This window comes from Bos indicus, chromosome 18, assembly GCF_029378745.1.
Source record: "Bos indicus isolate NIAB-ARS_2022 breed Sahiwal x Tharparkar chromosome 18, NIAB-ARS_B.indTharparkar_mat_pri_1.0, whole genome shotgun sequence".
In the NCBI taxonomy this organism is placed as follows: domain Eukaryota; kingdom Metazoa; phylum Chordata; class Mammalia; order Artiodactyla; family Bovidae; genus Bos; species Bos indicus.
The window spans coordinates 2,588,685-2,604,929 of record NC_091777.1 but is presented as its reverse complement, the minus strand read 5'-3'; the positions used below and the strand labels follow the sequence as shown (position 1 = coordinate 2,604,929).

Sequence of the window (16,245 nt, the reverse complement as noted above, 5' to 3'; positions counted from 1 at the left end):
CAAAGTTACACTGAACCCATCCCTATGCATTCAAGAAGTTTCAACTAACCAAACCAATGTGCTTCATAGGTAATTAGCAATTGAATTTTTCAGCAGCTGTCTCATTAAGCACTCTCATTACTGTTAGTCCTCTGTCCCTCACTGCATGCAAGAGACTCTTATGATTTTTAAAAGTAATTATTTTGGGCCTTGCTGTCTTGTCATTTACTTTGCTGTGCAGCTGAAGAACTATTTTTTATTTCAGTTCCTTATATCATTTACTGTTGAATAATTATGTTTAAAAAGTACAGAGTGGAACTTCCAGAGTGTTGTGTCCGTTGCCACTTTCATTCTGGTGAAATTTACTTTAGGGACATTTGTTGAAGAGGAAAAGAATACATTGTCAAGTTGATGTATGAGTATCTACCAAATATTTATGTGTTTGGACAGTTGCTATTGCTGCAACAGTCAGCAGCTCACCATAGAATTCCAGAGTTGCCCACTCATATATCGCTTCTTCTTGCCACTCTGTTTCAGCACACTTGTGCTCAATTTTAACCAAACTTAAACACAGACATTTTGCTAATGACTGCAGTTGCTTATTGTGCCTGGCCATGAGCCTCTGCTTGTCTTAGAGGGACATGTGAGCGGCTGGACCATGTGAGCAGTCTCACAGCTCTCCTGCTGCACTCTCTCCTCAGTGTCGAGAAGCACTAACAACCCGCCAGAAGCTGATTGCCCAGGATTATAAAGTCAGTTATTCACTGGCCAAATCCTGTAAGAGTGACTTGAAGAAATACCGGTGCAACGTGGAAAACCTTCCCCGGTCCCGGGAAGCCAGGCTTTCCTACCTTCTGATGTGTCTGGAGTCAGCTGTGCATAGAGGTGAGAGTTCATTTCTTTTTATGTTTTCCACTCCTTTTTGGATCTTTGCTCCTGTGTTAGCTCTTTTGAGTACACCTGTCCCTGTGACTCAAGAGTCTTTCTAGGGAAGCAGAACTCTAGGCTGAGGGCTTGGAGGCCCTCAGTCTTGTTGAAGGCCTTTCCTCTTAATGGCCTTAAATTCTGTTTTTCTTTACGTCCCAGCTTTTTTTTTTTAAGGTTTATTTCTCAAATTCAAATTTTAATTTTTAAAATGCTTGTGGCACAGCAGTTTTAGGAGAGTCAGGGAAGTATAATGATTTAGCACATTAGCTTTGGGTCAGAGACTTCATGACTTCAAATTATGACTCTTTCAGCAAACTAACTGGTTGGGTGACCATTGTTTATGTTTTGTACTCTCTCTAAATCTCATTTTTCTATCTATAAAACAAAAATACATTACCTGTGTTGAGGAGTTCTTATGAGGAGGACTGAATGAGGTTATTTGACATAGCACTTAGCATATGATAAGTGATAAGTACTACTATTAGTCTAACAGTGTTTATCAAGAAATTAAACAGAAAAGAAAGGAAGGATTATCTCATAAGGTCAGACTCAGAGTCTGTTCAGTCCAAAAGTGAATCCTTGACAAAGGAATCAAGAAGGATGTTTAAAGGTCAGGGTCCTTAAGAAATAACTTTTCTTGGGCCCTTCCTGGAGGTCCAGTGGCTGAGACTCCGTGCTTCTGTTGTAGGGGTGAGGGTTTGCTCCTACACACTGCATTTTTTGGCATAGCCAAAAAATTTTTCCAAAAAAAGAATATTTCTTAATATGGACTATAAGTTATTAAAAATGAAGTTCCTATCTGGTTAATGAATCATGCTGAGACAGTTGACTAGTGATTAAAAGTTAGGTGTGAAAAGATCAGTTGTTAAAGCTCAGAAGTTTGTGGTGATTTTGTTTTTGGTATCTGAGTAGTTAAAATCTCTTAAAAGCCAGTAGAATAGCAACCAGAGAGAGTGCATGGTCTTGGACTGACTACCAAACAAAGGACATTTTGAAGGCAGTTTGGAGAATTTTGATTATGGTCTGGGTATTTGATAAAATTTTTCTGAAATGTAAAGGTGGAGATGGTTGACTATTAAAGGCATATCATAAAACAGTATAACATCTAGAAGACTCTATACATGGACATCACCAGATGGTCAACACTGAAATCAGATTGATTATATTCTTTGCAGCCAAAGATGGAGAAGCTCTATACAGTCAGCAAAAACAAGACCAGGAGCTGCCTGTGGCTCAGACCATGAACTCTTTATTGCCAAATTCAGACTTAAATTGAAGAAAGTAGGGAAAACCACTAGACCATTCATGTATGACCTAAATCAAATCCCTTATGATTATACAGTGGAAGTGAGAAATAGATTTAAGGGCCTAGATCTGATAGATAGAGTGCCTGATGAACTATGGAATGAGGTTCGTGACATTGTACAGGAGACAGGGATCAAGACCATTCCCATAGAAAAGAAATGCAAAAAGACAAAATGGCTGTCTGGGGAGGCCTTACAAATAGCTGTGAAAAGAAGAGAAGTGAAAAGCAAAGGAGAAAAGGAAAGATATAAACATCTGAATGCAGAGTTCCAAAGAATAGCAAGAAGAGATAAGAAAGCCTTCCTCAGCAATCAATGCAAAGAAATAGAGGAAAACCACAGAATGGGAAAGACTAGGGATCTCTTCAAGAAAATCAGAGATACCAAAGGAACATTTCATGCAAAGATGAGCTCGATAAAGGACAGAAATGGTATGGACCTAACAGAAACAGAAGATATTAAGAAGCGATGGCAAGAATACACAGAAGAACTGTACAAAAAAGATCTTCACGACCCAGATAATCACGATGGTGGGATCACTCACCTAGAGCCAGACATCCTGGAATGTGAAGTCAAGTGGGCCTTAGAAAGCATCACTATGAACAAAGCTAGTGGAGGTGATGGCATTCCAGTTGAACTATTCCAAATCCTGAAAGATGATGCTGTGAAAGTGCTGCACTCAATAGGCCAGCAAATTTGAAACCTCAGCAGTGGCCACAGGACTGGAAAAGGTCAGTTTTCATTCCAATCCCAAAGAAAGGCAATGCCAAAAAATGCTCAAACTACCGCACAATTGCACTCATCTCACACGCTAGTAAAGTAATGCTCAAAATACTCCAAGCCAGGCTTCAGCAATATGTGAACCGTGAACTTCCTGATGTTCAAGCTGGTTTTAGAAAAGGCAGAGGAACCAGAGATCAAATTGCCAACATTCGCTGGATCATAGAAAAAGCAAGAGAGTTCCAGAAAAACATCTATTTCTGCTTTATTGACTATGCCAAAGCCTTTGACTGTGTGGATCACAATAAACTGTGGAAAATTCTGAAAGAGATGGGAATCCCAGACCACCTGATCTGCCTCTTGAGAAATTTGTATGCAGGTCAGGAAGCAACAGTTAGAACTGGACATGGAACAACAGACTGGTTCCAAATAGGAAAAGGAGTACATCAAGGCTGTATATTGTCACCCTGCTTATTTAACTTCTATGCAGAGTACATCATGAGAAACGCTGGGCTGGAAGAAACACAAGCTGGAATCAAGATTGCTGGGAGAAATATCAATAACCTCAGATATGCAGATGACACCACCCTTATGGCAGAAAGTGAAGAGGAACTCAAAAGCCTCTTGATGAAAGTTAAAGTGGAGAGTGAAAAAGTTGGCTTCAAGCTCAACATTCAGAAAACGAAGATCATGGCATCCGGCCCCACCATTTCATGGGAAATAGATGGGGAAACAGTGAAAACAGTGTCAGACTTTATTTTGGGGGGCTCCAAAATCACTGCAGATGGTGACTGCAGCCATGAAATTAAAAGACGCTTACTCCTTGGAAGGAAAGTTATGACCAACCTAGATAGCATATTGAAAAGCAGAGACATTACTTTGCCAACAAAGGTTCGTCTAGTCAAGGCTATGGTTTTTCCTGTGGTCATGTATGGATGTGAGAGTTGGACTGTGAAGAAGGCTGAGTGCCGAAGAATTGATGCTTTTGAACTGTGGTGTTGGAGAAGACTCTTGAGAGAAGGAGATCAGCCCTGGGATTTCTTTGGAAGGAATGATGCTAAAGCTGAAACTCCAGTACTTTGGCCACCTCATGCGAAGAGTTGACTGGTTGGAAAAGACTCTGATTCTGGGAGGGATCGGGGGCAAGAGGAGAAGGGGACAACAGAGAATGAGATGGCTGGATGGCATTGCTGACTCGATGGACATGAGTCTCAGTGAACTCCAGGGGTTGGTGATGGACAGGGAGGCCTGGTGTGCTGCAATTCATGGGGTCACAAAGAGTCAGACACGACTGAGTTACTGATCTGATCTGATTTGATGAAATTGCCCTGAAATGTAAAGGTGGAGATTGTTGACTATTAAAGGCATATCATAAAACAGTATAACATCTAATTTGGCATTAAAAAAAAATAGATAATCTTCTTAAACTGCAAATTAACAGGAAACACAAAAAGACTCAACAAGTACACGGCCATAGGATATGAACAGATAATTCACAGAAGTTATATACATTGTTGGGAGTCCCTGGTGGCTCAGACGGTGAAGAATCCACCTGCAATGCAGGAGACTCAGGATCGATCCCTGGGTCAGGAAGATTCCCCTGGAGAAGGGAATGGCTACCCACTCCAGTAATCTTGTTAATACTAAAAAGTCTGACCATATGGAGTGTTGGCAAGGATGTAAAAGAACTGGAACTACACTGCTGATAGGAATTTAAATGGCACAGCCACTTTGGAAAGTAGTTTGCCAGTTGCTTAAAAAGCTCTGTATACATCTACCTTATGACCCAGCTGTGTAACTCCTAGATATTTACCCAAGAGATGGGAAAGCACATGTCCATATAAACTCCTGTGCACGAATGCTCATAACAGCTTATTTGTAATAGCCCAACACTGGAAATAACCCAAATGTCCATAAATGGCTTAAGGGATTTTAAACAAATTGTAGTATAACCACATAACAGGATAATAGTACTTGGCAGTAAAAAGGAACACACTACTGATTCATGGTTGAATCTCAAAAAGTCTGAAGTCAGACCCCAAAAAGGAGTTCATAGCATATGATTCCATTTATATGAACCTTATTTACATGAACTTCTAAAAACTGCAAACTGGTAAACTAATCTGTAATCATAGAAAGCAAAGCAGTGGTTGACTGGGCATGAGGTAAGTGGTAGAGAGGAAAGGGAGGAATTCTAAAGGAACGTGAGGAAGCTTTTGGAGTTGATGGATATATGTTCAGTATCTTGATTATGGTGGTGGTTCCATTGGTATGTCAGACTTATCCAGTTACATGTTTTAAAAGTGTAGTTTGTTGTATGTCATTTATACCTTGGTGGTAAAGAATTCACCTACAATGCAGGAGATGCAAGAGATGCAGATTTGATCCTTGGGTCAGGAAGATCCCCTGGAGAAGGAAATGGCAACCCACTCCAGTGTTCTTGCCTGGAGAATCCATAGACAAAGGAGCCTGGTGGACTACAGTCCGTGGGGCTGCAGAGTCAGACATGACTGAGCACAGCATGGCAGCATACCTCAGTAAAGTTGTTGTTTTTTTAATAAGTTTTCGCAGATGGCATTGACAGCTCAAGGAAGAGTTGCAGAGCCATAGCGAGTATCTGAAGTTTTTTCCACAAGCTTAGAGGCTGTAAGCCAGGGATTTTCCTGGCTTTCATTTTCACTCTGGTAGTTATCTTATATTGATAAGACTTCTGTTGGCAAAACACATGCATTATTAGTTCAGTAGTATAAATCTGTGTAAGACTGAACACTGACAAGGTAAACCCTAGTCTTTGGAGTTTTACGCTGATGAAGCTTTTGCTGAATTCTCAGCTTTTCAGTCCTATGTTGTAGTCGAGGGATGGACTTGTACTTCCCATGTGTAGCAGCATCTGACCCTGATGCCCTGCGGCGCTGTGCCTTGCCTCCGCACAGGGCGGCAGGTGAGCAGCGAGTGCCAGGGGGAGATGCTGGACTACCGCCGCATGTTGATGGAAGACTTCTCTCTGAGCCCCGAGATCATCCTGAGCTGCCGAGGGGAGATCGAGCACCACTGCTCGGGGCTGCATCGGAAAGGGCGGACCCTGCACTGTCTGATGAAGGTGGTGCGGGGGGAGAAGGGGAACCTTGGAATGAACTGCCAGCAGGCGGTAAGGACCCATTTTCTCCTGCCATTTTTGCTATTAAAACATTTTATCTGCTGAGGAACCTCCTCTTCCTGAGCTTATTTATCTGGATTATCTGGGTCATCACAGTGAACTTTAGGTATTAAGAACTAGGCAAAAACTGAAGATAGATGATCTAGAGGGAGAAAATGTTCTTAGTTGTCTACTTCATTATCTATCCTCAGTCAGATGGAGGAATGTTCTGCAGTAATTTGTTTCTCAAGGTTTCCGTCCTTGATACAATAGACTTCCACACTTGTCTGTTGTTGACCATTAATTTTCTTTGTTTTCTCCTTGGTGGCTTTGATTTAGTGATCTGTTAACAAACTGTGAAGCTTCAGAATAATTATTAATGAGTATATACTCTTCCAAATACCCTGTGAACATGAACTTAAATTCTTTTCAGCTATGACTGAACAAATCTGGGCCCAGTCTCTCCTAGACCGAAGAGACTGCTGTTTGTCCTCTAGACTAATCATTTTTTGGAAGTGTTTTCTCGGGTCTTTCTAAGCAGTCGGGGGGGTGTATAATCACGTAACCATTCACGCCCTTGGTTAACGTCCCACACTGCTGTCCCTGGCTTCTGGTGTGGTGGTCCCTCGAGCTGTTAGCCTCCTGTTCTGTCGGGCGTTTGCTGTCGTCTTTTAGAACCTGCAGTCTGGTGCATGCACGGAGAATGCTCAGAGTTGGCCTGTCAGTCAGGGATATTTAACTGATACAGTTCTTAGAGAAACTTTCAGACTTGCATGATGCTTAATAACAATCTCTCAAAAAAAGATGTAAATATTTTGGTCTTCATCAGCAAACATCATAAATAAAATTGGTAGTCATTTGACAGTAGTAATAATCTTCCTACTGACTAACCACTGCATTTTGTAGCTTCTTCAAATTGCCACAGAGAATTGGTATAAATAACTTCCATCCCAGGAAACTGGAAATTTTTCCTATTTCTCTCATCTTGTTTGTTGACTTCTTTGAGAATAGACAGATTTGGGGTTTTTCTTTTTTCATTTTCTTTTGATCTTTGTTCTCTAATCAGATATGTGATGGGGTCAGTGCTTTTGTATGAACCTCTGTAAGCGTGTAGGTAAAATGGATGAGGCTCAGAGAAGGCTCCTGCAGAGGCTAAATCCATGACACAAAAAGGTCTCCAATTCTTTAACTTGGAACAAAGGGAACCCCAAGCAGAAGGATTGTAGTTTTCAAATTTGCTTTGTGTTATTTAAGATTTCCACCCCAAAACACCATCTGCTGCCCATCTGTAGTAATAATGATTATTTTTAATCTGTTGAAAAGCTTTGCAGCTTACACAACCTTCTATATATTATTCTTTGTTATAATCCGCCACAGTTAAAAAATCTGAAACTTAGAGGTTAATCAACTTGCCTTTGTTCTCAGAGCTAATATCTGCCAGTGCCAGACTATTAATAGAACGCAGGTTTTCTCATCCTGAATTTAGAGCTTTTTCTTCTGTGCCCCAACTGCTTTCTCCTCAAAGACAGGGAAAAAAAGAATCTGAGGCACATCTTCTCATGCTTTCACTTTATTTTATGACAAAGGTTGGAAGCAGAAGTAAATGTTAAAGAATATATTCTCATCTTCAGCTGCATAATGACAAGTATTTTTCTGTATACTGTGATAGACAAGCTCTGGTTTATCTCTTGGGTATATAAAAAAGTTGAGAAAAAATAGGAAATTATAAGTAATATTATATTCTTATTTTCTATCATTGATATTTCTTACAACTGAAATCTCACATCTCCTTTTAATGAACCAGAGTATACTTGTTTTATGCCAGTGTCTTTGCAGCAAAATTCAAATTCTAGATTTTTAAGACCAAATCAGATCTCTTACTGGAAATATCTTCTGTTGACTCTTCTCCACTCAGCTCTGGCTTTGCACTGAATATCAAATTTATAATAATTTGATTAACAGATGTGAGGAAAGAGGCAGCTTTTATATTGTAAAGTTCTTTTGTTCTGCAAATATCCAGGGATGGTTCATACAGGTAGGCAAGCTATCCCTACCATGAGTTATAATCCTGCAAAGTAGAGGAACCAGTTACAACATATTTGACCAGAGCTGTTGAGCTTGGCCAGTGACGATCGTAGTACTTTGTTAAGAGTGCATGGTGATATACCGTACTGAGAACTAATTAAAGATACAGCACTGCTCACCCTAGATGGTAAGTGACTTTCTTTCTTCCTTCTTTTTTTTTCAATCCAGCTTCAAACACTGATTCAGGAGACTGACCCTGGTGCAGATTACCGCATTGATAGAGCTTTGAATGAAGCTTGTGAATCTGTAATACAGACAGCCTGCAAACACATAAGATCCGGAGACCCAATGTAGGTTATCTTGTTTGTGGTATTTATCCACATATTGTATCTGGCAGCGCAACATGGGGAACGTATCCACAAATGACTCAGATGGTTCAACAACTGAAATTTCATTAAACAGGAACACATACCAGCTTTTGTTAAGACTAGTGTTGGGATTGAGACCTGGGCTCTGCCTCATCTGTGAGGTAGAGAACCTAGTCCTGGCTTTGTCATGATGTCTGTTGACAGTGACTGAGAAGGCACAGTCTTAGACATTAGGTCACTGAATCATTCTACTTAATGGCCAAATAAAAGAGAAACTCTCAGGATAAAATGATACATGCTTTGTTTGGCTGTATACTTTCCATTCCCTTTGTATATTGACTCATATACGTTGGATTCTTGACAATTATTAGAGAGTAATTAATTATACTTGAAATAAAACACAAAATGTGGTGGTTGGAAGGGTTCATTGTGGACACAGTGAACTCTGAAGTTATATCCAAGATCTAGAAAAGCTGTAAAATGCTATGATAAATCACTGGAGTCTCACGTATTGATTTTATTCCATATGATATGCAAATAGCTCTTAAAACCAGGTTGCAAGAAAGAACAGGTTTCCCATTCTGCAAAAATCTTTATAGCCTGCAGCCAGCAGTACCCAACCATGTAAAACAAATGCAGTCCACGTTTCTCTTCGTTCTGCTATGCATACCCTCCAGCTGTTCATGCTGGGGTAAGAGGTTAGAGAAAGGTCTTCCTCCTTAAGGAAAGAGGTTGGAGAAAGTAGACAAACCCTGTTAAGACTGACTATTTACCAATAGGAAAACAACTGTCAAGGAGGTGGGGGAGGGGGGAGGAGGGAACACCTACAGATAAAATAGATTTAAGATACTATCAATTAAATGCAGGATGTAGACCTTTTCTAGGTCCTGATTTGAACAGACATGTGAAAAGGCATGAGACAATTGGAAAAATTTGAAAGCTGACAGGATATTTCATTATATTAAGGATTTTTAAGTTAATTTCTTTGATGGATAAAGGTATTGTGTTTTCATATTATAGAGAAACATGCTGAAGTATTTACAAATGAAATGGTAGGGTATCTGGGATTTACTTCAAAATATCATCTAAGGGGGTATAAGGTTAAAACAAACTTGGCCATAGATTGATAAAGCTATGGGAGGGGAAGATGGATATTAGATTCTCTACTCTTGTATGGTTGGAAGTTTCTCATAATAAACAGCGAATTATAAAGCAGCTGTGCACAGATCTTGTATAAGCCGAGTCCTCAGTGCTAAGTGGCTCTGAAGTTGATACAAGGCAGAGTCACGGTTAGGTTGAGTTAATTTGAGTGATTCTTAGGCAGGTAAGTTCCTGATTGCCTAGGAAAATAGCTGAATGGCTTTTTCTGCAGACAAGGAAGTACTGGTGTTAGAGTTCTGAGCCAGAACTGTCCCTCGTTACAATTTCACCCCTGTTTTCTGCCCAGGATCCTCTCATGCCTGATGGAACATTTATACACAGAGAAAATGGTGGAAGATTGTGAACACCGTCTCTTAGAGCTGCAGTATTTCATCTCCCGAGATTGGAAGTGAGTATTCTGAAGCCATAATAAGTCTAAGCCTCTGCCTGTTCTCCTGGATAGTCACTATCCTTCACATTTTAAAAAAAAATAATCACTACTAATTTGTTTTTGTTAAGTTGTGAGATAGCTGGCACTCTGATCTCCAGAAAAACCTCTTTCTTGCTTTCAGAACAGTACCTAAAGGCAGAGGCCGCCCCTACAGGTCTGTCCCCGTGTCCCCATTAATTACTACATTGGCAGTCAGGGTCAGGTGTTTCTGATATCACAGACCCATCTGGAAAGAAATTGGGCACCTATGGGGCAGCAGAAGCATCTTCAAATACGTCTCTAAGAAGAGAATAGTGATTTTTAATGTTTATTGATTTGTCTTGGGTATGGGATTTCACTTTATTTCTGTGACTAATTCAAAGTTATTAAATTTATTCTATCTTAAGAAGCTCTTATCAGTAAATGACAACTTGATTCTCTTCTCATCCTGTTAACCAGAAAAGGGGGGAGGGAGGTCAATGAACTAGAAGACTCTCTGTCATGGTCAGAATAACTGTTGTGTTGGCTGCAGTCAACAGAGATTATTTGAAGACTCAGTGTGTTTTTGTTTCCTCAAGTTAGCTCCTGAAAGGACTTCAGAAAGTGGGGTGGGAATTTCCCCATGCTTACTCATGCTGTCTGAGTAAGTATGAAACTGCTATTTCAGTTTCATACTAAATTGAAATAGCGAAGAGCTTACTGAGTCTATTACCTTAAAAAATTATGTCTTTGGGTTTTGGTTTCTAATGTCTTTTGGTTTTTCTCTTCTGTGATTCCTTCATCCATGATCAAAAGATGCTTCACAATCTTTATATTTTTAATGGGAGGATAATTACTTTACAATATTGTGTTGGTTTCTGCCATATATCAGTGTGAATCAGCCATAGGTGTATGTATGTCCCGTCCCTCTTGAACCTCCCTCCCACCTCCCACCCCATGCTTCACAACCTTTAAAGCTGCTTATTAAATATTAGCCTTTTTCCTCCCATTAAGTAGCCCTCCCTCAAATTTGACATTATCATGTAGACAGAATGAAATATCCATTGGTTTGATTTGGAGATGCAGCCGGCTCATCACCTAACTCACTGTCTCCAGAGTCAGAATTAACTGTCAAAAAAGTTTTTTAAATTGATAAGCATGTGCAGGTAAACTAAAAATGTAACTGCCTTACCTTGCATAGGAAACTACTAGAGAGGAACTTGAGTCGATTATTTATCTTGTCCTTTTCTAATCTTAATGAATCTAGTATAGCAAGTAGGATTGAATTATACTCACACTTGGAAAAAAATGGAAGGAAAAGCTGCAAATTGCCTGGTGATAGCTACAACCCTTGTCTCATTTCAACCAGGGCAGGTTAATGCCGAGTCCGTTATTGTAATGTGTGCTTTACACTGCAGGATACCATCTTTGAGGTAGAACTTAAATCTTCTGTTTTAAGGGTTAAACTTCTCCAGATTGACTACTGTGTGTTCTTGAAGAACAGAATTCAGAAATATACTTGTGCTTACCTGCTGTCTCCATTACCCTAGAAGTGATTCTCGACCGGTACACAGACAAGCACTTTGCAAAACCCCTTAGCATGTCATTAGGAGGAAAGGCATAGAAAGAGTAATTGTCTCTTAACTCTTAACCTTACAGGCTGGACCCTGTCTTGTACCGCAAATGCCAGGGAGATGCATCGCGTCTTTGCCACACTCACGGTTGGAATGAAACCAGTGAACTTATGCCTCCCGGAGCTGTGTTCTCCTGCTTATACCGCCATGCCTACCGCACTGAGGAGCAGGGCAGGAGGGTATGCACTCGATACTGACTTCATTTCTTCCTGCTGGTCGTTTGTTTAATTTGTTTGCTACGCACTGTTGAGATTCTTGTTCATCCTAAGACAACTGTTAGTGTATCTGGAGAAGAGGGTTACTTCATTACTTGAAGGTTCTTCATTCAGTAACTGTACATAGAGTTGTTCTACCAGCTTCTTCCCATCTGATTTTATGTTTTTAACAAAATGAGAGGACATTTCCAGTTTTTCTTTATGTTACCAAATCTAAAGACAAGTAGACAGATTTTGCTACCCTAACTTTATGTAGCTTTAAAGACCCATTAGAAGCTCTTAGCCAAGACATAAAGGGCTGTTAGGCATCTGCTCTTGGCGGAAGGACCCGTAATGCCTGCATTGATGAGGCCTCCCCCCAGTGCACTAGGGGAGCGGCAGCCTCTTCCTCAGCTCTTGGTACTCCTCTGCCCTAAGTGCTGCCTCTTGTTGGGAAATTTGTATATGCTTGGCAGCATTTGCTGCCTGCCAGTCCCATACTGTTTATTCTCTCTTAAATCAGGACCAGCATCCTACTCTGCATTCACAGGGTCGTGGCACACTGGTTTAGCTAAACAAAAAAACTCTCTACCTTATCCAGACGAATCCAGTTCACATTTTAATTGACATTTGGCTTACAATATTATATTAGTTTCATGTGTACAGTGTAGCGATTTGGTCCTAACTCACTTTTATCAGGATCCTCTGAGAAAAGGATAGTGTTTCGTATGATACTTTAGAAAATGCTGAATGTATTATCACATTCCAAGAGGTAAAGGTGTTCAGAAGCCTCCTAGAACATTTAATTTTTCTTCTGGAAGAGATGAGATACAAAGTTTGGTTCAAATAATTGTAAAGATATATCAGTTTTCTGATGATAGATTTTGTATATCTCGTGTCATTTGGTTAGTATTTTGCTTCTTATTTCTCATATAGCTCTCACGGGAATGCCGAGCTGAAGTCCAGAGGATCCTCCACCAGCGTGCCATGGATGTTAAGTTGGATCCCGCCCTCCAAGACAAGTGCCTGATCGATCTGGGGAAATGGTGCAGTGAGAAAACAGAGACCGGACAGGTAGGTGGCAAAGCTACCTGCTTATCCTGTGGCGACAACAGTAATGCTGGTCATGACGAGCGTTTATGTGGGCTACCGACACTGTGAAATCCATCTCCACCGACTTCACAGAGGGATTTGTTATATTATTCATTGTTCTCTCTATAAGAAATCCTGAGGAAAATGTTCCCTTTGGTCTCTGTAATTGTACTTCTCCTAAGCAGCTAGTTTGGTTTAATGTTACGGTTATTACATTTTATAACTGATTGTTTTCTCTCCTTGTATTGCCTCTTGAAAAGCCTCGAGCCAAAGATGTAGCCTGCCTTTAGCAAGTGTATAAGATTTTGTTGTAGGCATTTTGTGTACTGACTTGCTACTGGCTTCGTTCCACTCTCCTTAAAGTTTCCTTTTTTTTTTTTTTTACTCATTTTTAATTTATTTTATCTTGCTTTTTTTTTTCTTTTATAAGGTACGTTAAGTCCTTTTGAGGGAAGGCAGGGTACAGATATGTACACTGATATGCATGAATAGTGTATGTGCTTGCCCTACCACAGATCTAAAAGAGATGTAGGAATGGAATTATATTTTCCACTTAGTAATTGATAGAATTGATGTTCAGAGAAGTGAAGTGTATTGACTTTCTTGCTCAGAGCTCATAGCCCTAGCCAGGCACTTGTAACCTCTTCAGGAAAGAGTAGAAAAGGACTAGTCCCAAGAATCAGGTACGCGCTATAAGCGGCTTATTGGGATTTTGTGCCTAGTTTAAAAAAAAAAAAAAAGATACGTAAGATATGTTACTGCATCCCAGCAAATTAAGTGGGAAGATGGCTTATCTTTATCTCTAGGTGAAGGAACCAAGCAATGAGGAGCGGCTGCTAGTTTAAAGCCCCATTAATACTAGAATGAGGCATGAACAGTTCCATTTGTGCCGCTCCAAAACACCCCCTGGGGTTAAACTAGTAAAAAGTCACATATGCAGCAATTGGACATTTTTTAAAAGCAACATAATGCCTACTCAGATCTCTTGGCCTGGGAATATCATTTTTGGCTGTCTGTTTCCTGGGCCTACTGTAGTTCTGTCGAGTTTATTGTTAGAAAATGGCATATAATTTAGCTTTCTACTGTCTCTGTCTAATGAAACAAGGGATATGGTCATATGGAATCCCACGAAACAGTTTCCTTTCATATCCTCTATAAAGTAACGGTGAGAAAGCTGTACCACATGACAGCCCATCACTGTGGAGCTAAACTTAGGAAATGAGTTCACAAATGGAATTTTCCCTCTAGCCATTTATCTACTCCCAGAAGTTTTATGCATTTTCCTTTAGGGTCCCCCCACCCCTCCACTCCCTTTTTGACTCTTGTATAATTCCTGCAGTCCTTCTCCTCCCCTTCCATTCTGATTCCAAAACAGATTCTTGCAGAATAGTCAGGAAGTTAAACTTGATCCTTTAACAAAGCCTTTTGCTGAGAAATAGCTGTTCATGTGCTTTTGGAAAGTAAGCTAAATGTAAAACTTAAAACTTCTAGGTTTAATAATAGACTGATGTTACAAGGTAGCTCCAGCTCAGTTCCCAGGTAAGATAGCTTTTAGTTACTCAAGCTCTAGTGTGCTCACCTGTTGTGCAGGTACCCTCAGAGGATCCTTTTATTCGGGCAAGGGTTAGAATCCCAGGTTTGATTTGCAGGACCTATTCATTCTCTACTGTGTTTTAGACCCTGTGTCCCCAGCCTGCTTTGCCCATGAGGAGTCTTAAAATATGCCATCTCTTTCACTGAATATTTTGTCCAGTGATTATCATGAAAGTACAGATTAGCAGGGTGTTGACGGAATGGAATGAATGCCTGTAAGGTCTTCAGGCTCTGAGAACACCCAAACGTTGACTCTCTGTGGACTTACCAGTTTGGCCTTCTGAAGGATTTGCATGGTTGCTGTACCCCTTTGTCAAACCACCCTGATACATCAAATCATTCATTGTCTTTTCAACAATCCCAATTTGGGGAATCAAATAAAGCTTTAGCATTTTGTTCAGTGAATTCATTTTAAAAAGAAAAGACCTCTGAAAAGGAAGTGGACACTGGTGTCTCATCTCCCCTTGATCGTTGATATAATTAACAAATGCTAAGAGATTGCCTTTTTATTTGCAGGAGCTTGAATGCCTCCAGGATCATCTCGATGACTTAGCTGTGGAGTGCAGAGATATAGTTGGCAACCTCACTGAGTTAGAGTCCGAGGTAAGCAGTTTGCAACTTGTGGAAGGAAAGTGCCCTGTCAGCAGCCTTTCTTTCCTTCTTAGTTCCGCTGTTTCGAGACTCTTGAGAGAGCAGCTTCTCTGTAGAACAAAAGCAACCTTGTCAGATTGCCTGCTTGCTTTATCAAGAAGAGTATTGTGGTGCTTCCTGAACCCCTTTCCTCGTTTCTCCAGCATTTGGCCCTTTGATCTGCTTCATAAATCAGAATTAACATAGTGACTAGACCAGTATTAGTCACATTCAAGGATAGCCCAAGCACTCCTATTATGTCATCCTTTAGCTCTTTCAGTTAGATCATTTGGTAATGTGTGTTCACTGAAATAAACGCCTGGGATTTGCAGTTAAACATGGAAGATTGATTACATGTGTTTTTCTTTGTTCCATCCTGAAACCCACTAAAATATAAAAAGTGAGATTTAAAAAACCTTCTAAGCATAGGCATACTATTTGAAAATACAGAGATTATCATTGAAGGGGAGGCATTTAAAAATGCTTAAGTTGTTTTGTAGGGCCAGACATCAGGGAAACGGGGAGTTGCTGTTTTGTTTACCATTAACCTTTTAGAACTATTTAAGTTGTCAAAATGGGCAATATATAAAATTATATTTCTCGGGATCTTTTTTTTTTTTTCACTTCTATTTTTCAAAAGTGTGCTGCCTTCTTTTATCTCCTGTCAGCTCCTTTCTCATTGCTATCGTCCTTGTGGGCTAATGAGGACATTCTAGGGTGTGCAGCTCTTTAAAGGACAATGTTATTTCAGCAGCTGGTGCTGCACAGCAGTTAGTTCCCTTGAAGGCGGTTAGCATGTGTTCCCTGGAAGCAGCGGTTTGTCGTCTGGTCTGATGACGGGGTGATAGATGTCAGTCACTCCTGTTTTCATTTTGAACTACTTGGCTCTGGGGAGAAACTCCAAAGGCTTTACATACTCTAGTATTATTTGTAAATTTTTTTTTTCTCCCCACTGCTCTTAATCCTGCCTTCCCTCTTGTTCAAGCGCAAGGGGAATCTGCCTCTGGAAAACTCGCCTTCCACAGTGCCATGAAGGAACATTAGAGGAGGAGCATGGAACCTCTGTTCATGCTGAGGCGCTCATTGAAATGCTG

The 16,245-nt window shown here is 40.3% G+C and overlaps 1 protein-coding gene across 1 annotated transcript in view; it reads left to right on the top strand.

Annotated features, from left to right (window-relative positions):
- The window catches only part of GLG1 (golgi glycoprotein 1), a 127,656-nt gene that overhangs the window by 92,165 nt on the left and 19,246 nt on the right, over nucleotides 1-16,245 (top strand). The window contains exons 7-13 of the mRNA XM_070770311.1: nucleotides 681-864; nucleotides 5,864-6,078; nucleotides 8,320-8,441; nucleotides 9,907-10,008; nucleotides 11,668-11,821; nucleotides 12,773-12,910; nucleotides 15,038-15,124. Of these exons, the coding sequence (XP_070626412.1) occupies nucleotides 681-864; nucleotides 5,864-6,078; nucleotides 8,320-8,441; nucleotides 9,907-10,008; nucleotides 11,668-11,821; nucleotides 12,773-12,910; nucleotides 15,038-15,124 (1,002 nt within the window). The remainder of the gene's footprint in view (nucleotides 1-680; nucleotides 865-5,863; nucleotides 6,079-8,319; nucleotides 8,442-9,906; nucleotides 10,009-11,667; nucleotides 11,822-12,772; nucleotides 12,911-15,037; nucleotides 15,125-16,245) is intronic.